A 26,559-nucleotide genomic window follows, 5' to 3' on the forward strand; every position below is an offset into this window, starting at 1 on the left:
CTTGAAAAATATTCAGATTCTTCTATCACTGCTCTTTGAAGAAAATATTTCCAAAGAACCACAGAGATTAAAAAAAACACTTCATTTCCCTCTTAAAAGGTGACCAGATAATTTTAAGTGACCACTCATTCTTGATTCTCCCAAAAGAAGAATGATCTTCTCTACGTCTTCAGAATGTTATACATTTTAGTGATGGCATACATAAAATCCGAGACTGATGCAGCAATGAAATATGTCCTTCAGCCCCACTAGTCTGTGATGACCATCAAGATCCATTTTTACATTAATCCTATCCTGACACATTTCATTCTTGCATTTACATCACCCTCCCCTCAACTTTCTGAACTCTTGAGAGATTCTACCACAGGAACACAAGCTAAGGTATGGATAAGCTGCAGAATGCAGAGCCCTGTTACTGTCGACATGTGAGATCGTACAAATTGATACAATATCATAGATAAGATGCCCCAGAGGAAAACTAACCTGTGCTAATAGAGCATAGAACTTTATAGCACAGTACAAGCACTTCAGCCCTTGATATTGTGCCGACTCATATATTCCTAAAAAATAAACCTTCCTTACTCTGTAACCCTCTATTTTTCTTCTATCCACGTGCCTTAGAGCCTCTTAAATGGCCTTAATGTTTCAACCTCCACCTCATCCCTGGCAAGGCATTCCAGACACCTACAACTCCCTCTGTAGAAAACTTACTCCTGATATCGCCCCTAAACTTCCCTCCCTTCACTTGGTAACATATGTCTTCTAGTGTTTGCTATTCCCGCCCTGGGAAAAAAAAGGTGCTTGCTGTCCACCCTATCTATGCCTCTCATAATCTTCTAGAACCTCTATCAAGTCTCCTCTCATCCTTTTACACACCAAAGAGAAAAATCCCAGTTCTGATAACCTTGCCTCTTAAGGCTTATTTTCCAATCCAGGCAATATCCTGGTAAATCTCCTCTGCACCCTCTCCATAGCTTCCAAATCCTTTTTATATTGAGGTGACACAATACGCTAAGTGTGGCCAAGTGTAGAGTTACACCATGACCTCTCTACTCCTGAACTCAATCCCCCTATTAATGAAGCCCAACATCCCATTGGCCTTCTTAACTATCCTATCAACCTGTGTGGCGACCTTGAGAGATCTATAGATTTGGACCCAAGGTCCCTCTTTCATCCACACTCAAAAGTAACTGACCGTTTAACCCTGTCCTCAGCCTTCTGGTTTGTTCTTCAAAATGAAATAAGGCCATGCTTTTAGAGTGCCAGCAATCAGGACTGGACTGGGGTTTGAATCCTGTGCTGTCTGTAAGGATTTGTACATTCTTCTGTGTCTGCGTGGGTTTTCTCTGGGCCTCTGGTTTCCTCCTACCATTTAAAACCTACCAGGGGTATAGGTTGATGGGGTGTAATTTGGCAGCACAGATTAGTTTGGGCTGAATTGGCCTATTGCAGTACTGTATGTCTAAAGCAAAATTTAAAAGGAGAAAATGAATTAACTGGTACTATAGCACTCGATATTGAGTACAAAGACTGTATTGATGGAAGATGAGATGATTATCCTCAAGTTGATGTCAGACCTCATTGTTAATACTGCAGATAAATCATACCTGAGTAGAGACTAAAATAACCCTAATGCTGGTGTGGGGCAGGAGTATTGGGATTGTAGTTGATGCACATGTTTGGGAGAATAGGTTATGCAAAGATAAATGGACAAATAGGATAGATGGGATTGCACTGAGAGCTGGCATAGACTCAATGGACAGAAAAGCTTCTTACTTTGTTGTAAGGAACTATAAGTTATAAAGAAATGTTGTAGCAATCTGGCATATAGCAATCTCCTTAATGCAGTGTCATATTTAATAGATATTTGTTTTTGAAAATTAAATACCATGTATTTATCCAGGTAGAGAGAAAACACAAACTTCCAGTCCTCCCAAACCTGATTCCTCTTCTCACCTCTTTCTAAAATTTAATCACAGAGACATAAGGATCAATTGTAGCTACTGCTGGGGCAGCGCTACGCAGTACGAGTATGAACCAAAAACTGACTTTATTGTTTGAATTTGCCATGTCGCCCCGTGGGGAATGCACACTATAAGCTGGCTTCCAGAAGTGATGTCAGCATGTCACTGCGTCACTCTTCGGCTGGTGGCGTGCCACATGGAACCAGGGAGGGGGGAGTTCCTTCAGCTTGCACGTGGCGTAAAATGTGAGCTTTTTTCTTAGTAGCCTCTTGGGATGGTCGACTGTTGCAGCAATTCAGCCTGTCCACCTGTGCAGTCTCTTAGCCCACTACACAATGATTCTTCAGTTGATCAAGAATTTAGTTTAACCAGTGTTACCAAAGAAAGTGATACCAGCTGATATAACTTCTATTTTGTAATGTCTTTCAGGATATTTGCATATCCTCTGTGAAGGAGAAGGACATTGAGGCAAAGTTGACTCAGGTGATGCAGACCTGGACCAGTCAGGTCCTGAGTTTCTCTTCATTTAAGAATCGAGGAGAGCTGCTGCTCAAAGGTCTGGAAACCGCAGAAACCGTAACAATGATGGAGGACAGTTTAATGATCTTGAACTCTTTACTCAGCAACAGGTAGCATCGAACATTTTTAGACATTTACATTTGCATAGTATCCAATATATTAGCATATTAATCGAGACAACATTTGTCAGCTCCTGTTCACTGGATGTGGCTATTACAGGAACATTCAGAATTTCTTGTCCTTTCCTAGTTTCCTTTGAACTGAGGGGTGTACCAGGCCAATTTATAACTTCATTTTTTCAAATGGGATCAAGGATGACTTTCTTCTCCAATTCTGTGGGTCAGAGTGGGTAATGAGGTCATTGCTGCAGGTGGGGTAACACTGTGGCACAGTTGATGATGCTACCTCACAGTTACAGCAAGCCAGCAGTAAATCTGACCTTGGATGTTGTCTGTGGGGAGTTTGCCCATTTTCCATGTGACTAATGGAGTACACAAAAATGCTGGAGAAACTCAGCAGGTCATATATCTATAGGAAATAAAGGAGTTTCCTTTAGGTATTCCAATTTTCTCCTGCACCCAAACACCAGCTGTTGGGTTAATTGGCAACTGCGAATTCCCTCCAGTAAAAGTGGGTGGCAAAACAATCCAACGGTCGCTAATGGCCGTGCAAGAAGGAATAGGGTTGCATTTATCAGCTACATTCTCTTGGCTTTCATATGCTTCCAATAGCTACTATGGTTTGAGGGCATATAAATTTATACCAATGTTTTATGCTGCTTGCTGTTTCTTAGCTCCACTCAAACTGATTCTCCTTCATGATACAGTATTCATATGAGAGAGTCTGACTGATTCACAATCTTCAGCTCACTTTTCTGCAGAATCAGAAAAGTGAAGCCGATAGGTTTTTTCCCTTTGAGTGAGGGTTTCAAATTTTCATTGGAATATGGAAATTGCCATGTTAAGATCATGCATACATTCACTATCTCACCCCTTCAGTGATTTTTATTTGGAGCATTTAAAACAGTGGTTCTCAACCTTTTTCTTTCCACTCACATGCCACTTCAAGTATTCTCAATGCCATAGGCTCTCTCTGATTAGTAAGGGATTGCTTCAGGGTGGGTGGAAAGAAAAAGTTTGAAAACCACTGTTTTTAATCACACCTAATTGACTCATTATGTGCACGGTTTCATAACTCTAAAGGAAATGGGCCAATAACAATTTTTCTCAAGCCAAATATTTCGGTAACAATTGGGTCTAGAGCAATGGTTCTCAACCTTCCCTTCCCATACACATACCACTTTAAGCAATCCCTTACTAATCACAGAGCTCTGATGGCATAGGGATTACTAAAAGTGGTATGTGAGTGGAAAGAATAAGGTTGAAAACGACTGATTTAAAACATCGAACAGGTCCTTCGTCCCATCATATCTGTGCTGACCAGGATGCCATTCTAAATTAATCCATCTACCTGCATATGGTCATCACCTCTCCCTCCTTCCCCCTCCCATTCCCTGCCTGTTCATGTGCCTGATTAAATGACTTTCAAATGTTCCCAAACAGTTTTATAATTTTTCAAATGGACTTCCATTTGGAATAACTCAACCAAAAGATTTCAGGACTATAGAATTACAGAACAAGTCCCTTCAGCTTCAATCTATATTTTATTCTATTTAATACTCTAAATAGTATATTGTTCTTTAAAAAAAGAGACCATTTAAGAATATTATTATTTGTGGAATTATTTTCTCCAACAGGTATAATGCTTACTATAAGAAAGATATTCAGACATGGGTGCACAATCTGACAGCATGCACAACTACAATAGAACAGTGGCTTTTAGTTCAAAATCTGTGGATCTATCTCGAAGCTGTCTTCATTGGAGGAGATATTGCCAAACAACTGCCACAGGTAACATATAATTAACATCGATGGTCTCAAGCTTCACATTGGCTGAACATTATTCTAGTTGTAGAATAGATCAATTTTAAAGGAACATAAAGTAAAATTTAATAGATCATTACAGCACAGTACAGATCCTTCAGCCCACGGTGCTGTGCTGATGTATATAAACCTACTCAATTTGATGGTGTTGCACTTTTTTAAAGGTGCTGTTGCAGTGCTTTATGATGTTCATAAATCTGTTTCATTGCAGTCATCAGTCCACTGTAGGGATATCTTTTGAAGATGTGGAGGTGGAGATTGTAGACAGGAGGCCTATAAGCTGGAAAGGGTGCAAAAAAGATTCATGAGAATGTTACTGGGATTGGTCGACTTGAATTATAAAGAGATGCTGGATAGGACTTTTCTCCCTGTTGTATAGGAGGTTAAGAAGTGACCTCATAGACTTTATAAAGTCTTAAGAAAGCAGCCTCTTGCCTCAAGGACCCTCACCATCCAGGCCATGCCCTCTTCACACCTATTAGAAAGTAGGTACAAGAGCCTGAAGACAAATACCAATAGTACAAAAACAGTTTCTTCCCCTCTGCCATCAGATTTATGAATCAGACACGACCTCACTTTCTGTTCTTTTGCACTAATTTATTTTTTAAAAGTATAATTCGTTGCAATATTTGCACCTGTAAAAGTGCTGCAAAACAACAAATTTCGTGACATGTTCATTGTAAGAAATTGTGATTCTGCCATGAGGTAAATAGAGCCCTTTTTTAAAACAGGAGGCCATAAATTTAAGTGGAGAGAGGAAAGATTTAAAAGGTACTTAAGGGCTTCCTCACATAGAGAGCAGTGGGTATATGGAATGAGCTGCCATCTGATGTAGTGAATGCAGATTGATGTAGTGAATGCAGATTCAATCTTGAGTTTTAAAAATAAATTGAATAAATACATGGATAGGAGTGGTCTGGAGGGTTATGGAATGAGAGTAAGTTAGTGGAACTAGCTAGTGTTATTGGTCAGGACAGACTGGAAGGGTCAAATGGCCTGTTTTTCTCTGCTGTAACGTTCTATGGTTCTGCAGGCCCTTCAGCCCTTGTGCCAATCCATATATTCCTTCCAAAAAAAAAGTACTAAACCCTCCCTACCCTATAATCTTTTATTTTTCTTTCATCTAAGTGTCTGTCTAAGAGTCTCTTAAATGCCCCCAATGTTTCAGTCTCCACCACTATCCCCAGCAAGGCATTCCAGGCACCCACAACTCTGTATGTTTATATATATATAAAAAAACCCAACAACAACATCTTACCTGATGTCTCCTCTAAACTTCCTTCCCTTAACTTTGAACATATGTCCTCTGATGTTTGCTGATCTTGCCCTGGGAAACAGATGCTGGCTGTCCACTTTATCTATGCCTCTCATAATCTTTTCGACCTCTATCAAGTCTCCTCTCATCCTTCTACACTCCAAAGTGAAAAGTCCCAGCTCTGCTAACCTTGTCTCATAAGACTTGTTTTCCAAACCAGGCAACATCCTGGTAAATCTCCTCTGCACCCTCTCCATAGCTTCCATATCCTATCTATAATAAGGTGACCAGAACTGAACACAATTCTCTAAGTGTGGTCTCACCAGGGATTTGTAGAGTTGCAATATGACCTCTCAATCCCCATATTAATGAAGCCCAGCATCCCGTAGGCCTTTTTAACTATCCTATCGACATGTGCCGCGAAATTGAGAGATGTATGGATTTGAAACCCAAGGTCCTTCTGTTCATCCACACTCTTAAGTAACTGACCATTAATCCTGTACTCAGCCTTCTGGTTAGTCCTTCCAAAATGCATCACCTCACACTTACACAGATTGAACTCCATCTACCACTTTTCTCCTCAACTCTGCATCCTGTCTAAATCCTCTTGTAATCTTCTACCACCTTCAGCTCTATCCACAACTCCTCCAACCTTCGTGTCATCTGCAAACTTACTGACCCATCCTTCCACCTCTCCATCCAGGTTATTTATAAAAATCATAAAAAGCAGGGGTCCCAGAACAGATCCTTGTGGCACTTCCGTTGTGACCCTTTTGTTCTTAATGTACATAAAATCTTTTTGGATTCTCACTTTGTAGTGAACTGGGATTTCGCTACTGATATGACGTTCAAAGGACTGGCTCTGCTCCCACATATCCCGATATAAACCCTGGATCCCTGCCAAAACCCCAGTTCAGTCCAAAGACCATGCATGCTATTCTTGCTGAATAAAAGTGTATTGGGACATTTCTTTCTATCACGGTGCAATTTTATTCAGTAAGATAAAGGATGGAAGCCCTGTTGAAGCCTGTGATGCTCCTAATTGACCCTCCCCAGAGGCCCCAGAAGAGTTCATGTATTGGTTGGAGTGCTTCCAAATGTACCACCAGTTGCCAATCCATTCTGAGGACTGTCCCTATATCACTTTTGAGGCTAACAGGAGACTTTATCAGTTCCAGAGGGTTTCCTTCGGTATCACAAATCTTCCAGAGACAGATGGACAGAATTTAAGTTGAAGGCCACCTTCACCAACCTCGACAACGTTGCCATTTGTGGCCACTCTCTGGAGGACCATGACTCCAACCTCCAGAATTTCCTCCACACAGCAAAGGCCTGGAATCTCAATTACAACACCAATAAGTGTGTGTTCAAGGCTAAAAGCTTAGCCATCTTGGGCTACATGGTAGAGAATGGCATCATCGGCCCCAACCCTGACTGGAAGTGCCCCTGTTAGAACTCCCAATCCTGAGGACCATGAAAGCTTTGAGGAGTTGCCTGGGCTTCTCATATTATGCCCAGTGGGTCTCTCAATATACAGACAAGGTTCAATCCCTCTTAAAAACCATTTCCTTCCCACTGACAGCTAAAGCTCACTTTTATGAAGAAACCTGTGTTCACTTTTATGAGAGAATTTTTGCTTTTATGAAAAAATGAGGAAAGCAGCGAGTTATTACAGATGCTGCACATGGATCCCAAGCAGCTCTTCCTCTCTCTCCTACATTCCAGTCTGCTGTACCTCCCACCACCCCAACCTCTGAAGACTCAGTCTAACTACACTGTATATACATTATTTATACTTTATAGGCTGTGTATTTATAATATAATTCCTGATTTTAATAAATGTTAGTGTAATTTTAGGTTTTAACTGTTAATTGGTATGATTTGGTAGGTTATTATTTTGGTCTGGGGACACTCAAAATTTTTTCCTATAGCTATCAATGGTAATCGCTTCTTCACTTTACACCATTTCGGCTTACTAAAGGTTTTGTAGGAACACTCTAATTTCATGATTTAGAAAACTTTCCTAAACACATTTGACAAACTATCCAGCCCTTTTACAAATGGGAGTCCCAGTCAATATGTGTAAAGTTAAAATCTCCAACTAGCACAACTTTATGTTTCTTGCAGCTGTCTGCTATCTCTCTGCAGATTTTCTCCTCCAATTCTCGCTGTCTATTGGGCTGTCTACAATACAACCCCATGAGTGTGGACATACCTTCCCTGTTCCTCAGCTCCACCCATATAGCCTCAGTAAACAAGCCCTCTAGTCTGTCCTGCCTGAGCAGAGCTGGGATATTTTCCATGAGCAACAATGCCACTCCTCCCCCTTTCCCGTTTTATCACATCTAAAACAATGGAACCCCCCCCCCCAGAACATTGAGCTTCCCTTCCTGCAACCAAGTTTCTCTTATGGCCACAATGTCATAATTCCACGTGCCAATCCATGCTCTAAGCTTGTCTGCCTTTCCTACAATAGTTTTTGCATCGAAATTGATGCACCTGAGAACTTTTCCACCACATTTAACCCATTGACTTCTAACGGTTCATGCAATTTTTCCATCGTCTTTTCCCTCCTCCATTCCTCTATCTGCTCTGGCACCATGATTCCCCTCCTCCTGCAAATCTAGTTTAAACCCTTTGGAGCAGCTCCAGCAAACTTTCCCACAAGGATATTAGTCTCCTTCCAGTTCAGATGAAAACCGTCCCCTTGAAACAGGTCCCACCTTCCCTGGAAGAGAGCCCCAATTATGCAGAAAACTGAAGCCCTCCCTCCTGCCACTATGTCTTTAGCCACGTGTTAAGCTGCATTATCCTCCTATTTCTAACTTCACCAGCACGTGGCATGGGTAGCAATTCTGAGATCACTACCCTGGAAGTCCTGTCCTTCAAACTATCACCTAACTCTCTGAAATCTCCTTGCAGGACCGCCTCACCCTTCCTACCTATTTCATTGGTCTCTAAATGGACCATGACACCTGGCTGCTCACCCAATCTCCTGTGAATGCCTTGAACTTGAGCTGAGATATCTCAGACCCTGGCACCGGGGAGACTGCATACCATCCAGTATACTCAATCTCTTCCACAGAACCTCTTACCTGTCCCCCTAACTATTGGAATCCCCTATCACCACAGCTCGCCTCTTCTCCCTTCCCTTCTTAGCCACAGGACCAGACTCCGTGCTTGAGACCTGATCTCCATGGCTTGTGCCAGGTAGGTTGTCATTTCCACCCACCCCCCAACAGTATCCAAAATGGCATACTTGTTATTGAGGTGAATGGCCACAGGGGTGCCCTGCACTGCCTGCCCGTCCCCTTTCCCTCTCCTGACTGTCACACATCTACTCTCCTCCTGCCTCCTAGGTGTGATAGTGCCCCTGTAATTCCTGTCTTTCACCCCCTCTGCCTCCCGAATTATCCTGAGTTCATCCAATTCCAGCTTCAATTCCTTAGCTCAGCTTGTCAGGAGCTGCAGCTGGATGCACTTCTCACAGATGAAGTCATCAGGGATACTGCTGGCTTCCCTGATGACCCACATTTTGTAAGAGATGTATTCTTCTGCCTTGGCTGCCATTCCCACCATCAACAACTAGATGAACAAAATATATGATATGTAAAAAACCTGCCCTTACCTGTGCCTACCTGCTGAATCCATTTTGTTCCTCCAATCGGATGGCCCTTTCTAACTTCAACTCTGACTATTCATCACCTCTTAATTGTTTTCGCTGAAGTCTGTTGAGCCAAAGCCTTACCACTGTGACTCAACCCACTCCCATGATGATTGCTCCCCTCTTTGTCTTCCCTTCTTGAACTTGATTGCCCAATCACCTGCCATCTGAACTAATTTCATTGCTCTACTACAGAATGTTTAAATCAGAATCAGAATTTATTGTCATCAACAAGTGAGGTACCACAAGCTTGGTACTGGGACTGCAGCTATTACAATATACATTAATGATTTAGTGGAAGAGATTAAAAGTAATATTTGCATATTTGTAGGTGGCACAAAGCTGGGTGGAAATGTGAAATGTGAGGAGGATGTTTTGAGAATGCAGGGTGACTTGGACAGGTAGGGTGAGTGGATAAATGTGATGCAATTTAATGTAGATAAATGTGAGGTTATCCACTTTGGTGGCAAGAACAGGAAGGCAGATTATTATCTGAATGACGTTGTTAGGAAAAGGAGATGTACAATAAGATCCAGGTGTTCTTGTTCGTCAGTAACTGAAAGTAAACATGCAGGTACAACAGACAGTAAAGATAGCTAATGGCATGTAGGCCTTCATAACAAGGCGAGTTGAGTATAGCAGCAAAGAGGACCTTCAGCAATTGTATAGGGCCCTGATGAGACCACACCTGGAGTATTATGTGCATTTTTGGTCTCAAGTTTGAGGAAGGACATTCTTGCTATTGAGGGACTGCAGCATAGGTTCACAAGGTTAATTTCTGTGATGGCAGAACTGTCATATGTTGAAAGATTGGAACGACTGAGCTTGTATACACTGGAATTTAGAAGGATGAGAGGGGATCTTTTTGTGGCATCAACTGGAGGCTCCAGGACAGATCCTTGGAGATGTTAACACCCAGGAATTTGAAGTTCTTGACCTTTTCCACTACTGAGCCCTCAATAAGGACTGGGTTGTGTTCCCCTGACTTCCTCCTGACGTCCATAATCATCTTCTTGGTTTTATTGACGTTGAGCTCAAGGTTGTTATTGTTACACCATTCAATGAGCTGATCTAACTCCCTCCTGTTTGCTTCCTTATTGCCATTTGTGATTCTGCCAACAACTGTGGTGTCATTGGCAAACTTGTAGATGGCTTTGGAATTGTGCCTGGCCACACAATCATAATGTTTCTCTTCAGGTTATATATTCTGAGATTGATTCAGATCTTGGGTGTTATCTTGTTGTTCAGACAGTTTAACAACCACTTCCCTTATATTACAGTATCCAGCAGTGGTTTTCAAACTTTCCACTCACATATCATCTCCGATAATCACTATGTCATTGGTGCTCTGTGTGCTAAGTAAGGGATTACTTAAAGTGGTATGTGCGTGGAAAGAAAAGGGTTGAAAACCATTGGTTTACAGCATTGGACAGATTTAAATTACATTTTACCACATTGGGCAGATTTTCATACCTTTGTAGCCCCAATGCATGCACTTGCCTCTCAAGAATTCAAAATCTGAAAGTTGGCATCATACTATCCATCTGCCACTGTTACATGGGGTTACAGATTTGGAGGCAATTGAATGGCAACAGAACTTCAATAATTATATTGCCCGATCATTACCTTCTATCACATGCAAAAATAGTCTCTTGCTTCAGCAACAATGATACAGACAAATTAGATTTTGCTGTTTGGTAATAATTAAATCGAATGCAATACATTTTGTTAATCATAAATAAGAGTTATAAAGGAAGAGGTATCCTTATGAGATGCTAACATTTACATATCACCATAAGACCATAAGATATAGGAGCAGAAGTGGGTCATTTTTTTGCTTCACTCTACCATTCCATCATGAAGTGATTTTCTCCCTCTCAGCCCTACTCCACTGCCTCCTCCCCATAACCTTTTTATACCTTTGATCTCTGCCTTAAATACACCACAGCTGCTCGTGGTAGCAAATTCAAAGTGTTCACCACTCTCTGGCTAAAGAAATTCCTCCTTTTTCATTTGTTTTTAATGGGTGCCCTTCAATCCTGAATTTGTGCCCCAGACCTCATTGTAGTGATACATTGAAATATTTATGAATAGTTAAGAAGAATACTATGGTATCATAATGTGTTTAAAACTGAATTGATCTGAAGTTATTCAAGGAATTGTTTTGATGTGATTCTTTAATTTTAAAACTTTGATAATGTGGGTACTTTTGTTTCTCAAGGAAGCAAAACGTTTTCAAAATGTGGATAAATCATGGATAAAAATTATGCAGCGAGCACATGAAATTCCAGGTGTGGTCCAGTGCTGTGTAGGAGATGACATTATGGGGCAGCTTCTGCCCCATTTACAAGAGCAACTGGAGGTCTGTCAAAAATCACTAACAGGGTAAGAATTTCTTTCATTTTTTATTCATTCACTTGGTGTGAATGCTGCAGGCAAAGCAGCTTTTATTGTCTCTCCTAACTTTCCTCCTAAACTAATGGCTTGCGAAGTGTTGTTCAGTCTAGCCAACATACAGCTCCAGACCCACCAATATGATGGTCGACAGCAAACCACTCAGTTCATCTCTCTGAAACCCTCTCAGTTCTTTGAAATTTTACTTTTCTTGGCCACATTATCAGCCTCTCCAAATAATCCTTATTAGATACCCTCAATGCACCAGGGACCTGCCCTGGATGTAATGGCTAAGAAAGCACACGTGGGTCTCTACTTCCTCAGCAACCTGAGGGAATTTAGCATCTTTAGCATCTTCTACAGGTGCACTCATGAAAGCATCCTATCAGGGTGCATCAATATGCTTTCTAAACTCTCACTGATATTTGTACCTCATAGGTACCCCATGACCATTTTTTAATACCTCTCTTCTAATTTCTGACTTTATCCTTGCATGCTTTTCTGAAAAAAAAAGATTTCGACGAAGGCTTTGGCCAAAATGTTGATTGCCTTTTACTTCCCATGTATGCTGTGTGACCTGCTGAGTTTCTTCAGTGCTTTTGGTGCACTAAAATAAATGTAGATTTTCCTTGGAGTAGAAAAGACTGAGGGGGATCTGATATAGTTATCAGTGGCCAGAATTAATTGGAGTTTAGAAGGATTAGGGATGATATACATGCAAAATAATGATAGGTATTAGATAAAATAGAAACAGGTAGATTTTTTCGACTGGTGAACTAGGGAACTGCCTCAGGATTTGGGGGCCAAGAAAGCAGTAAATACTGCCTCATTGACTTATATGTTTTGAAAAGTAGGACAATTAAGGTGATGGGAACAGGCAGGTAAATAGAGCTGAGTCAAAGGCCTCATCAGCCATGATCGTTTTGAATGGTGGAGCAGGCTAGATGGCAGGGTCGGCGCCAAGGGGAGAAATCTGTGGGCATTGCCTCCCCAAATTGAGGTGCTATGCCCCGCCCCCGCACGTCGCAGCTATTGCTCGCTGTCAGACCCACCCCAACCCCCTCCCACATGACTAACGTGCATGAAGCGTCACTAACACCTTGCTTGACGCATGCTAGCGACTCTCCACCTGCCTACAGCCACATCACCAGCATGTGTCAAGCAGCAGTAGTGTCTAGTGATGCTTGACACAATAAAAGTAGCACTTCATCTTCTATGTCGGAGAGGAGAAGAGTGTCAATCTCTGCCACTGACCCTGCTAGATGAGCCAGATGGTCTATGCCTATTCCCATTTCCTTATGTTAGGATATGCAAGAAACACATCATCTTCTAAGAATTTCCATTTTAACAACATTCTACCCTTTATAGAATTGCACCTCTTGCATCTTGACTTTGGTAAATTCTTTAATAAAGGCAAATGCAAAGTGTGCATTTAGAACTTTTGCCACATCCAGTGCTCCCTGAAAAGATCTCCAGTTTTGTCCCAAGTTGATCCTGCCGATTGTGAATGAATCCATTTATAATTCCTGCTTACTTTACATTTACCTGGAGAAGTTCTTTGGATTTTTAAAATTTAAAACAAAAAAAAGTAGAGTAAATTGAAGTTAAAAGATGCTCTTATTAATATTTTTACAGGTATTTAGAAAAGAAGAGGTTGCTATTTCCAAGATTCTTTTTTGTCTCTGATCCAGCTTTACTGGAAATACTTGGACAAGCCAGTGATTCACATACCATCCAGGTTTGTTTGCATGGATAGAGAAACATAAAAGCAAGAAAGTCTGTGTCGAGTGCAATACATTAAAATACTGGTCATATAGCATCCACTGGAAGGAAAAACCCAATCAATGTTTCGAGCCTTTGCCCTTCTTCAGTATTGCCAAACATCAGACAGACATCGGAATAAAAAGGTGGGGTGGAGCAGATGTAGTAAGGTAGAAGAGAAGGAAGCTGTGAAGTGATAGGGAGAGAGGGCAGAAGGTTAAGTGTCAACAAAATTAGCAGATGGGAGACACATCTCATTTCACAGACTTTATTTCACATGATGTATCTGGAAAGTAGGCAGCAGTCTCCATTGCTATCCATCTGAAATTTACTTCTACAAGCATGTATATTAATACCAAGTGACAAACAAGTTGTTACAAAAAGCACAAAGGATTACAATATGGGATAAACTCTTGAGAACTACATAAAGACCTTCATATTTTTTTAATTAAAATTTTAGTTACCATAGAACACTACAACACAGAACACAGGCCAGTTAGCCCTTTTAGTCTGTGCTGAAATATCGTTCCGCTAGTCCCACTAGTTGACCTGCACCCATTCCATAACCCTTCAGACCTCTCCCATCCATGTAGCTATCCAATTTATTCTTGAAACTTAAGAGTGAGCCCGCATTTACATCAGGTGGCAGCTCGTTCTACACTTCCACCACTCTCTGTGAAGTGGTTTCCCGCTAAACCTTTTACCCTAAAGCCATGTCCTCTTGTATTTATCTCTCCCGATCTAAGTGAAAAGAGCCTACTCACATTTACTATGTCTGTTCCCCATATAATTTGATAATCTCCCCTCATTCTTCTATGCTCTAAGGAATAAAGTCCCAACCTGTTTAATCTTTCCCTGTAACTCAACTCTTGAAGACTCAGCAACATCCTATTAATCTTCTCTGCACTCTTTTGATCTTATTGATATCCTTCCTGTAGTTTGGCAACCAGAACTCCAAATTTTGCCTCACCAATGACTTATACAACCTCACCATAACATCCCAACTCCTGTACTCAATACTTTGATTTATGAAGGCCAAGATGCCAAAAGCTTTCTTTACAACCCTGTCTACTTGTAACACCACTTTTAGGGAATGATATATTAGTATTCCCAGATCCCTTTGTTCCTCCGCACTCCCCAGTGCCCTACCATTTACCATGTATGTCCTACCTGGGTTTGTCCTCCAAAATACAACACCTCAATACAACATCTGCCATTTTCTGGCTGATTTTTCGAGTTGGTCTAGATCCCTCTGCAAGCTTTGAAATCTTTCCTTGCTGTCCACAATGCCTCCAATATTAGTGTCATCAGCAGACTTTCTGATCCATTTTCCCACGTTATCATCCAAATTGTTGATATAGACAACAAAAAATAATAGTCTCCGCACAAATCCCTGAGGCACACCTCTAACCACAGGCCTCTAGTCTGAGAAGCAATCATCCACTACCACTCTCTGCCTTCTCCCATTTATCCAATTTTGAATCCATTTTACAACCTCTCCATGGACACCTAGTGTCTGAACCCTCTGAACTAACCTCCCATGTGGGACTTTGTCAAATGTATACCTGTCCATGTATACACAGCCTTTCCTTCATCTATTTTCTTGGTAACCTCCTCAATAAACTCTATTAGATTTGTAAAACATGACTACCATGCACAAAGCCATGTTGACTGTCCAAATACTTGTCTGTCTGATCTCTCAGAATTTCCCTACTACTGACGTCAGGCTCACTGGCCTGTAATTTCCTGGTTTACTTTTGGAGTTTTTTTTAAACAACAGAACAACATGAGCTACCCTCCAATCCTCCGGCACCTCACCAGTGGCTAAGGACATTTTAAATATTGCTGCCAGGGCCTCTGCAATTTCTACACTCATCTCCCTCAAGGTCTGAGGGAATATGTCAGGCCTGTGGGATTTATCTTCCTTTATACATTGTAAGGCAGCAAGCACCTCCTCTTTAATCTTTATATGTTCCATGTCACTACTGCTTGTTTCCCTTCTACTATTCCAGTTTCCTGGGTAAATGCAAAAAAAGATTTCCCCCTTCTTGTTAGGCTCCACACATAGACAACCACTCTGATCTTCTAGTTTTATCTAATGTGAAGGAGAAAGTATCAATAAACAATGGTTCAGGCTACAGCTTAGTTTCTAAATAATATCTTGGTGAAAGATGCTGTATTAAAACATGTTGTAGTGTCAATGTCAAAGCTGTCAGCATCAACTTTCTTACACAGATTTGATGACAGTTTATGTGAGTGACAGCATCAATCATCATAAAATTTCTCCTGCTAGGAAAAGGCAGAGAAAGGGCTGGGGAGCTGGAGACTGGGTATGGAATGAAAGAGACTGGGAGAAGGGGTTAACGGAATTGAAGGTCAATATTGATGATGGATACAATTTTGGAGACTGCCAAAATGGAATATGTCCCTCTGTAACTTCATCATTCACCTTATCTATGCCTCTTGGAATCTTGTAGACCTTTGTTAAGTCACCTCTCATCCTTCTTTGCCCCAGAGAAAAGTCCTAGCTCTGTTAACCTTGTCTCATATGACTTACTTTCCAATCCAATTCTGGTAAATCTCCTCTGCACCCTCTCCATAGCTTCCATATCCTTCCTATAATGAAGTGACCAGAACTGAAATGTGGTTTCACTAGAGATTTGTAGTATCTTATCATGACCTCTGGACTTTTGAACTCAATCCCATGTCTAATGAATTCTATCATTGTATAAGCCTTCTATCCTATTAACCTGCATGGCAACCTACAGAGATGTATGATTTTGGACCCCAAGATCTCTCTGTTCTTTCACATTGTTAAGTATCTGTCCATCAAACCTGTATTCAGCATTCAGGTTTGACCTTCCAAAATGCATCACCTTACAATTAACCAGATTGAACTCCATCTGCCACTTTGCCATCCAATTATACATCTGTTTGTATCTTTTTTGTAACCTATGGCAACCCCTCCAACCATTGTATAATCTTCAAACTTATTACCCATCCTTCTGCTTCTTCATCTAGGTCATTTATAAAGGTCACAAAGAGCATACACTGCTTCCTATATTTCTGAATCCACCCAGGCAAGGTCCCATTGATCCCATGCGTCATGACTTTCTGATGAGTCTCTCATGGAGGACCTTGTCAAATTCCTTACTGAAATCCTTATACACCACATCTACACCACCCTTCCTCAATTTCTTTTACCTTCTCAAAACACTTATTTAGGCATGTGAGGCATGGCCATCTCGTCACAAAGCCATGCTGACTATTTCTGAGAAGACTGCACTTCTCCAAATGCTCATAAATCCTGTCCTTAAAAATCCTCTCCAATAGTTTGAACACCACTGATGTAAGGCTCACCAGTCTATCATTCCCAGAATTCTCCCTATTACATTTTTAAAACAAGGTGACCCTATTTGCCAATCTCCAATCCTCCATCACCTCTCCTGTGGCCGAGGTGGATGCAAAGATCATCGCCAGCCCCCCAGGTATCTCTTTCCACCTTTCCCACATCAACCTGGGGTATATCTGGTCCCAGGGTTTTATCTTACCTGAAAGAAGCATGTCCTCAGTTTCTGCTCACCGAAGTCTCTTGAACCAAAGCATCAAATCTCTACTCCTACATTGGGCCACTCTTCACTGGCCGCTCTGCTGAGCTTCCCTTTTTATTGGCCAGAACTCATTGGCCATTGGAGAAATTTTAAAGAGCCATAAAGCAGACTAAAAATTCGAAAGAATCAGCAGAAATTGCCCTGTGCCTCTCACAGTCAGAGAAGGAGAAGCAAAAAAGAGTCCCCCTCAGAGCTGTTGAGTGTGCATGAATTCACCTCCAGCGCTGACACAGCCTGGAGACCAGATCGTCAGCAAATTCAAGCTCTAGATAAAACCTCTGACATGATCATGAAGGTTTCACCACCCTACAGGACTCTCTTGTATCCATTCTTTTGGTTTAACTCGCTGTCCACTCCCGTTTGTCCATTCCACCTGCTTACTTCTCTGTAGTTCTCCAAGTATTGTCTTTCATATGCCCATCAATTCCACTTGATTTTGTTCTCACTTTCACACTCTAAGGAGTCATTCACAGCAGTACGTTATCTACTGTAAATTACCGTCACATTTTTGTCTTTTTAAAATATCTTTATTGGGTTTAATTTAAAAAATACACACATATACAAACATAGATCTAATGCATTTGCTAGAATATAAGAAAAGACAAAAACATTTAAACATTTCAAGTAAAACCTTGGTTATACCTGTTATAAATTGTGTGCACTCTTTCAAATCAAACCCACTATATCAAAAGATTGAAAAAGAAAAAAAAAACAAAACAAAAGGAAAAAGAGAACCCTCCCCCCTAATTATCAAATCCCTGCCTCTAAACAAGGCAAATTTGCATATCTAACAAAAATAGGAAACGAAGGACAACACTTGGAGACCAGACAGTGCTGTTCAGGAGTATCCAAATACCCTAATTTGTTACATTATGGTAACACTCCATGAATGGGCCCCACATCTTATAAAAGTTCACCTTTATATCTTTGACATGATGTCTGATTCTTTTTATAAACTTAGGAAAGACATAACCTCCTGTAACCAGAGTATGGGCAGGTGGAATACTTTTTTTCCATTTCATCAGAATTGCCCATCGAGCTATCAATGAGGTAAAGGCTAAAATTCGTTTCTGAGATGGTCAATAATATTTTCTCCTTTTTTTTGAATGTTTATAGTTTTTACACTCAAACTCCAACAATTATTAATATCATTATCAACAATATCAACATTATTTCCATTTCATACATGTTAATTTTCTCATAGAGTTTAACTTCTTTTTATCCCTTCCCTACCCCACAACATTGAACACTTAATACCAGACTAATTATACTTACACACAATAACCAAAACTCTCACATCAAAGGTATGAAACTTATATTTGAGGGATTATGAGTTTGTTGCATCGCGGCAGTCAGTGCATAGGCTGCCTTCCTTTTTCCATGGCTTTTCCTGGTTAGACTGAAATGGACTCCCTCTGCTCCCCCGCCAATTGAGGGGTGGATTAGAAGAGTAGGGTAGAGCAGCAAGGCGCGGTAGTCCAGATGACAATTGTGACCCTATATAGTTTAAGTAGGTTTAGGTAGTTTTCTCCAGGGGAACACAGCTCTGCATTTCTGTGTTCAATGCTCAGGTAGGAGTTGGACTTCCAAGCAACTGCTATGCAATTCCTGGCCACCACCATTGCGATCATGACAAACTAAATTTGAAATTTGGACAGCTTCATTGTAAGTCCATTATGTTTCCCAACAGGAACAGCTCTGCATCCTGTGGGAATTTTTTAACTATGAATTTCTTCCAGGGCTTGGTCCAATTTCACCCAAAAGGGTCTCACCTTGGCACATATCCAGGTTGTGGCTATGTTACAATGTCACGTCTAAACATTGGTCTGATAATTCTGGTTTAGATCTGTTCAATTTTTGCAGCGTCATGTACAGCTGGTGCAGAAAATTGTATTGCTTACTTGATAAATTATACTTATTCTTAAGTTGCTCAAACAATTTTAGCTGCCCCTGCTCATAACACTCCTCTACACACCTGATGTCATTACGATGCCAGGTGTCCAAGATCTTGTTACCCGCCCTCAATGGTATTAATCTATTTGGAGTTAGGGGTGATTTTGGAGACAGCCCCACTTAATATTTCCTCTTCTTTTTTTAATTTTTTTTAAAATTTTCACACTGTGAACCATAGTAATCAAAGTACATACAAACATTTCCCTCTTAAATATACACAGTGGCATTTTCTCCCCTTTTTTCCCCCCTACCTTCCCTCCCCCCTTCCCACCCCACTCCAAACCCATTTAATGTTCAACATATACAATACAATAAAACCATTAAACAATGTCATCACACAATGAAAATAAACAAGAAAATTGTGTCATCTACTTTAGCACACTGGATCAAGTCATTTTGTCTTATCATTTTAGGGGATGGAGGTCCGAGGTAAGCTCTCTCTGTTGTGTTCCATGTACAGTTCCCAAATTTGTTCAAATAATGTGACTTTATTTTTTAAATTATATGTTATTTTTTCCAATGGAATACATTTCCATGTACCATTGCTGTACTCTCAGGCTCTCTTCCGATTTCCAAGTTGACATTATACATTTTTTTTCTACAGTTAAGGCTATCATAATAAATCTTTTTTGCACTTCATCCAGTTTGAGGCCTAATTCTTTACTTCTTATATTACTTAGAAGAAAGATCTCTGGACTTTTTGTTATGTTGCTTTTTGTGATTTTATTTAATACCTGATTTAGATCTTCCTAAAACTTTTTCACTTTCTCACATGCCCAAATTGCATGTACTGTTGTTCCCATTTCCTTCTTACATCGAAAGCATCTATCTGATAATGTTGATAATGTTAATTTTTGGGGCGTGATATATAACTTGTGTAACCAATTATATTGTATCATGCGTAACCTCATGTTTATTATATTCTTCATAGTTCCAGAGCATAACTTTTCCCATATTTCATTTTTTATCTTTATGTTTAAATCTTTTTCCCACTTTTGTTTGGGTTTATAGCTTATTTCATCATTTTCTTTCTCTTGCAGCTTGATGTACATGTTTGTTATAAATCTTTTTATTATCGTTGTTTCTGTAATCACATAGTCACTCTTCTTGAGGAAAAACCAAATCGTGTAATTAAGGGTCATGGTTCTAATTTGGCCTTATCAATGATTGATAAAGTTTGAAAGTAATTTTTCTAAATTAGGGCAAGTCCAAAATATATGCATCAATGAAGCCTTCAAAATTTTACATTTATCACATAAATGATCAATATCAGAATAGAAGTGAGATAACTTTTGAAAAATGTGCTCTGTGTACAACCTTAAAAAGTAAGAAACAATGTTGCACACAAAATGAGGATTAATTAATCAAATGTAGAACAATATCTGGAAGTGACAAATCCAAATCATGTTTCCAATCACTCTTAATCTTTCTTAACAGAGTGTTGTGAATCTTTGAAATTCTCCAACCCAGAGAACTGTCAATAATGTATTCAAAGTGGCTTGGTTTTTGAACCTAAGGACAATCAAAATGGCTGTCAGGCTTGAAGGGTTCATTGTGGTGCATATTTCTTCAGTTCTTTATCAGTTATGATAAAGCCACGCAACCTTTTTTTTAAACAAATACCATGTTGCCATTTAGGACGTGGAAAATTAATATGCTCTGATGATTCAAGAAACCCCTTGTCCCTGCCTTATACTTTTTTTCCTGCAGAGAATCTGATCTTATTCAAAAAGATTTAATCAGGTATAAAACAATCACACAGAAAGTCATTCTTCAGAACTCCTTAAACCTTTAGGACATTATTTTAAATCTAATTCATCATGGATAGCAAAATTAAACAGTGCCTAAAATGGGTGACCCTTCAGTACCATAAATTGCATTAGGTTAAAATCGTGCTTAAAACAGGATAAGATTATCAGGTGTAGAAAGCCTGTTGTTAAAAAAGAGGCATTGACAGACTGGGCCATTTTCCACTGAAGAACTGCCATAAAATTTCAAATCAGATCAGTGTCATTTAAACCATAAGTTTCTTTCTTTGGTCATATAGTTAAATGATTATTCAACTCTCATCTGAACATGGGTTTGCGATACAATCCATGGAACACTATCGTAAGATATGGGCAGAACAACATTTTAAATGTGATTTTACTTTATCTCATATTTTCTTTTTTTCATATATATATATATATACAGGCTCACTTAGCAGGAGTGTTTGACAATGTAAACGAAGTGGTTTTCCATCCAAAGGATTATGATGCCATGTTGGCTGTCGTTTCTAGAGAAGGAGAGAAAATCCATGTAACTATACATCAGAGTTTAATTCAAATTAAGTGAAACATGAATTAAAGCTTTTTAAAAAATATTTAATCTATATATTGTCTTAATAATGCCTTTGTAACAGTCAGATATTAAAATACAAAAGCCAAAACTTTTATATCCTGGCATTAAGAAAAACTCTGAATTGATGGCAATGCAACCTGCAAACATTTTAGTTTAATATATTTCATCGGAATTGTTGCAAGATAGAAATTGATATTTTCCCCCATTACAGAGGAAGAAAAATGGGGGAAAGAACAAAAATGGTGTCACACAAAATTATATCTAGATCATTATTCTTTTGTTATTTACTGGTAATATTTGTGTTTCACTTTATTTTAATTGTTTTTTTTTGCAAATGTTATTTATTAATCAAAATAAGTAATACAATAAAAATACAAGTAAATACATATATCCTATATAACCCCCAACCCCCCTCTCAACTACCCCAGAAAAAAGAGAATAGGAGATCAACTTACATAACAACCTTCAACTATTGCCATGGTTTAGTGCAACCCCAACAACTGTGGCTGACAGGATAGTGAAAATATTTGTTGTGGCCATTGTTGGCTGCCATAATTAGCCCTAAACTGAAGAGGCAGTTAAGATTCAACCATAAAGGTTGATCTAGTGTTACATATAAGCCAGACTGGGTAATAGTAACTCATTTCTTATTTTGACTAATATTAGTGAACTGATGAGGTTACCATTGTTTACCAGTAGTTTTTTGGTTACCCTTCCTGGGACTAGTTTATCATTCTTTTGCAAATGTTTCTGAGAAATTTTCAAATACTGGATCTCCTATTGCTACAGGTCAGATCTTTAGCATAAGCAATAATAGATCTCAACATTCCTTCATGGCCTTTTTTTTATTTCACTTCCAGTTGAATATTCCAGTCATTGCAAAGGGCCCTGTGGAACAATGGTTAAATGACTTATTGCATGTCCAAAAAGCCTCATTACACACTGTGATTAAATTAGCATACTACAGTTTCAGTGAAGCAGAATTCCAACTAATACCATTCCTCTATGAGGCTCCTGGTCAGGTAATCATGGTTTTGTTTCCTACAATTTCAATTGTCAAGATCTGTGAATTGGTTAACTTATGCAGATGAAAAGATTATAATGTACTAATTTTGTAGCAGTTTGTAAGACTGTTCTTTTTGCACAACATGTACTAGAATTTGCAACATTACAGCACAATGTAAGTCCTTCTGCCCACAATGTTGTACTGACCTGTAAACCTACTCCTCAACACTCTAATCATTCCCTACCTCATGCCCAGAATTCTCCTTTTCTTGCATCCATGTTATTATTAAAGTCTTTTAAATATAACTATTGTACCAGCCTTCATCACCACTAACCCTGGAAATGCACTCAGAACTCTGTGTAAACTCTGTGTAACTCTGACGTTTACCTTAAACTTTACTCACCTTAAATAGTTGTTGTCTGGCATTTGCTATTGTTGCCCCATGAAAAAGATCCAGGTTGTCCACAATGTCTATGCCCCTCATGATCTATAAATTCATGTCTCATCCTTTGTCACTCCAAAGAGAAAAGCTTTAGCTCTGTTAACGTTGCTTCAAAAGGCATGCTTTCCAATCCAAGCAATATCTTGATCATCTCCATTACACACTCTCCAAAGCATCTACATCCTTTTTTGTAATGGGGCTAAGGTTGAGATTCTTGATTGGAATAAGGCTAATTTCGAGGAGATGCGAAAGGATTTAGAACGTGTGGATTGGGATCATTTATTTTCGGGGAAGGATGTAACAGATAAATGGAGGATATTCAAAGAGCAAATTTTGAATAGAGTCGGTATGTTCCTGTGAGGATTAAAGGAAAGGTTAGAAAACATAGGGAACCTTGGTTTTCAAAAGATATTGGGAATTTGGTTCAGAGGAAGAGGGATGTGTACAATAGGTATAGACATCAGGGAATAGATGAGGTCCTTGAGGAATATAAAGAGTGCAAAAAAATCTAAAGAAAAAAATTAGAAAGGGTAAAAGGAGATATGAGGCTGCTTTGGCAGGGAAGGTACATTAAAAGAATAGTGAGGGATAAAATTGGTCCCCTTGAGGATCAGAGGGGTAGGTAATGTGAGGAGTCAGAAGAGAGGAGGGAAATTTTAAATGATTTTTATTTCTTCAGCATTCACCAAGGAAAGGAGTATTGAGTCAGGTAAAGTAAGCTAAACTGGTGGTGAGGTCATAGATCATGTACCGATTAATAGGAGGTAGTACTGGCTGTTTTAAAGAGAATAAAGATGGATAAATCTCTGGGTCGTGACAAAATATTCCATAGGACCTTGAGAGAAATATTTAAAATGTCATTAGCCATGGGGGAGGTGCCAGAGGATTGGAGGGTAGATCATGTTGTTCCACTGTTTAAAAAATGGTTCTAAAAGTAAACCTGGTAATTATAGGCCTGTGAGTCTAATGTCAGTGCTAGGTAAATTAATGGAGAGTGTTTTTAGAGATGGTATATACAATTATTGGATAGACAGGGATTGATTAGGAGGAGTCAACATGGCTTTGTGCATGGTAGATCATGTTTTACAAATCTTATAGAGTTTTTCAAGGAGGTTACTAAGAAGGTTGACAAATGGAGTGCCTCAGGAATCAGTACTGTCTCCATTGTTTTTTGTCATAATGATCTGTATGATAGGGTGGTAAATTGGATGAGTAAGTATGCAGATAATACGAAAATTGGTGGTGTTGTGGACAGCGAGAAAGGTTTTCAAAGCTTGCAGTGGGATAAAGACCAGTTAGAAGAGTGGGCTGAAAGATGGCAGGTGGAATTTAAGGCTGATAAGTATGAGGTGCTACATTTTGGTAGGATTAATCCGCAAAGATCATACACATTAAATGGTAGACAATCGAAGAGGGGAGTAGAAGAAAGGAATTTAGGAATTCTGGTACATAGCTCCCTGAAAGTTGAGTCACATGTAGATAGGGTGGTGAAGAAAATTTTTGGTATGTTGGCCTTCATAAATCAGAGTATTGAGTACAGGAGTTGCAATGTCATCTTGAAGTTGTACAAGACATTGGTGAGACCAAATTTGGAATATTATGTGCAGTTTTGCTTGCCAAATTATAGGAAAAATATCAACAAAATAGAGCAGAGAAGATTTACAAGAATGCTTCCTGGGTTTCAAGGTTTGAGTTACAGGGAAAGGTTAAACTTTATTTTCTGGCGTTTAGAAGATTGAGGGGTGATTTGATAGAGGTATTTAAAATTATGAAGGGGGACAGATAGAGTCAATGTGGACAAGCTTTTTCCATTGAGAGTGGGGGAGATTCAAACAAGGGGGCATGGATTGAGATTGAAGGGGGAAAAGTTTAGGGGAAACACAAGGAGAAATATCTTCACTCAGAGAGTGGTGAGAGTGTGGAATGAGCTTTTGGCCAAAGTGGTAGATATGGGCTTGATTTTAATATTTAAGGAAAAGTTGGATATGTATATGGAGAAGGGAAGTGTGGAAGGTTATGGGCTAGGTGCAGGTCAATGGGACTAGGTGGGAGAAGGTGTTCAGCATGGACTAGAAGGGCCGAACCAGCCTTTTTCTGTTCTGAAATTGATATATGGTTATAGAACTGAACACAATACTCTTAGTGTGATCTAATCAGAGTTTTATCGAGCAGCTCTTGAACTGCATCTCCTGACCCCAAGATCCTCCTTTTCCTTCACACAGTTCAGAATCATGCCATTAAGCATGTACTCTGGCTTCAACTTTGATCGTCCAAAGTGAAAAAAACACACAGGCATTGCTGATGTATCTTGACCTTTGCTACATAAAGGCATTGACCTGCTGAGTTTCTCCAGTATTTGTGTGTTTTTTCACTTAATCACGGTGTCAACAGAATCCTGTGTTTTACCTTCAATTGTCCAAAGTGCATCACTTTACATTTATCTAGATTGAATTCCATCTGCCAATTCTGCGCCCAACTCTGCATCCAGTCTGCATCCTGCTGTAATCTATAACAACCTTCTACACTATCTACAATACCATCAACCTTTGTATCATCTGCAAAGTTTCTGGCCCACTCCTCCACTTCTTTGTCCAAGTAATTTATATAAATCAAAATAAGCAGGGACCCCAGAACAGATCCCTGCAGACCTCCACTAGTCACTGACATCTAGCAGAATATGTTAATCTCCTACCACCCTCTGCCTCCTGTCGGCAAGCCAGTTCTGAATCCAAGCAGCCAATGTTCCATGGATCCCATATCATAAGAGATATGACACCATTACTAAAATTATTGTTCCTTATATCAACTGTCTTACCTTCATCAATTTTTTTGTCACATCCTTCAAAAGCTCAATTGGGCTCATGAGACATGACCTGCTCCTCACAAAGCCATGCTGACTATTCCTGAGAAGCTATACTTATCTAAAGCTTGTAAATCCTGTCCCTAAGAATCTTCTCCGATAGTATGCCCACTACTGATGTTGGATTCACTGATCTGTAATTCCCAGAGTCTCCCTCTTACCTTTGCTAATCAAAGGGACTACATTTGCCATCCTTCAATCCTCTGGTACCTCACCTGGAGCCAGGGAGGATGTAAAGATCATCGCCAATGGCTATGCAATCTCTTCCCTAACTTCCTCTAGTAACCTGGGATGCATTCAGTCCACATCCAGAGTCTTACCTATCCGCTATTCTTCTGCAGCAGTAGATTTGCATCATTTGTGGTCTAGGAGATAATTTTTTACTTCTAAGAAGAAGCCATAAACTAGATAAGAATAGATGGGTCTGTGCAGGATTATTAGGAAGGTAGTTTTTAATAAATGAGATATTTTTTTTTTTAAATTATTCCAAATCATTTCAAGTTTATTTGTCATCCAATTCTACCAATATAACATGACACAACAGCATTCTCTAGTCCACAGAGCCAAACAGTGAAAAACACACTTTCTGTCATAACATACTTTACTGGGCACATGTTTATCTGGAAGTATGAGAAGCTAGAAGATGTTGCATGCAGAGTGGTAGGGGTCTTGTCTGATTTTGCGAGCCTTTTTTAAACAACAATCCTGGTAAATTACATTGATGGGGGAAAGGAGGAGGACTCCAGTGATCCTTTCTGCTGCTTTTATGACTCTGTGGATTGACCTCTGATCCGATGCTCTATTGCAGTGGTTTCCACCTTAAGCAATCCCTATGCCAAAAATGCTC

At 39.7% G+C, this 26,559-nt stretch overlaps 1 protein-coding gene across 1 annotated transcript in view; it reads left to right on the plus strand.

The window, feature by feature from the left end:
• LOC138737386 (dynein axonemal heavy chain 8-like) overlaps positions 1-26,559 on the plus strand; it is a 446,335-nt gene that overhangs the window by 388,676 nt on the left and 31,100 nt on the right. Inside the window, exons 37-42 of the mRNA XM_069888133.1 lie at positions 2,394-2,593; positions 4,240-4,393; positions 11,567-11,730; positions 13,375-13,477; positions 21,258-21,362; positions 22,265-22,426. Of these exons, the coding sequence (XP_069744234.1) occupies positions 2,394-2,593; positions 4,240-4,393; positions 11,567-11,730; positions 13,375-13,477; positions 21,258-21,362; positions 22,265-22,426 (888 nt within the window). The remainder of the gene's footprint in view (positions 1-2,393; positions 2,594-4,239; positions 4,394-11,566; positions 11,731-13,374; positions 13,478-21,257; positions 21,363-22,264; positions 22,427-26,559) is intronic.

The sequence above is a fragment of the Narcine bancroftii genome, chromosome 6 (assembly GCF_036971445.1).
Source record: "Narcine bancroftii isolate sNarBan1 chromosome 6, sNarBan1.hap1, whole genome shotgun sequence".
Classification (NCBI taxonomy): Eukaryota; Metazoa; Chordata; class Chondrichthyes; order Torpediniformes; family Narcinidae; genus Narcine; species Narcine bancroftii.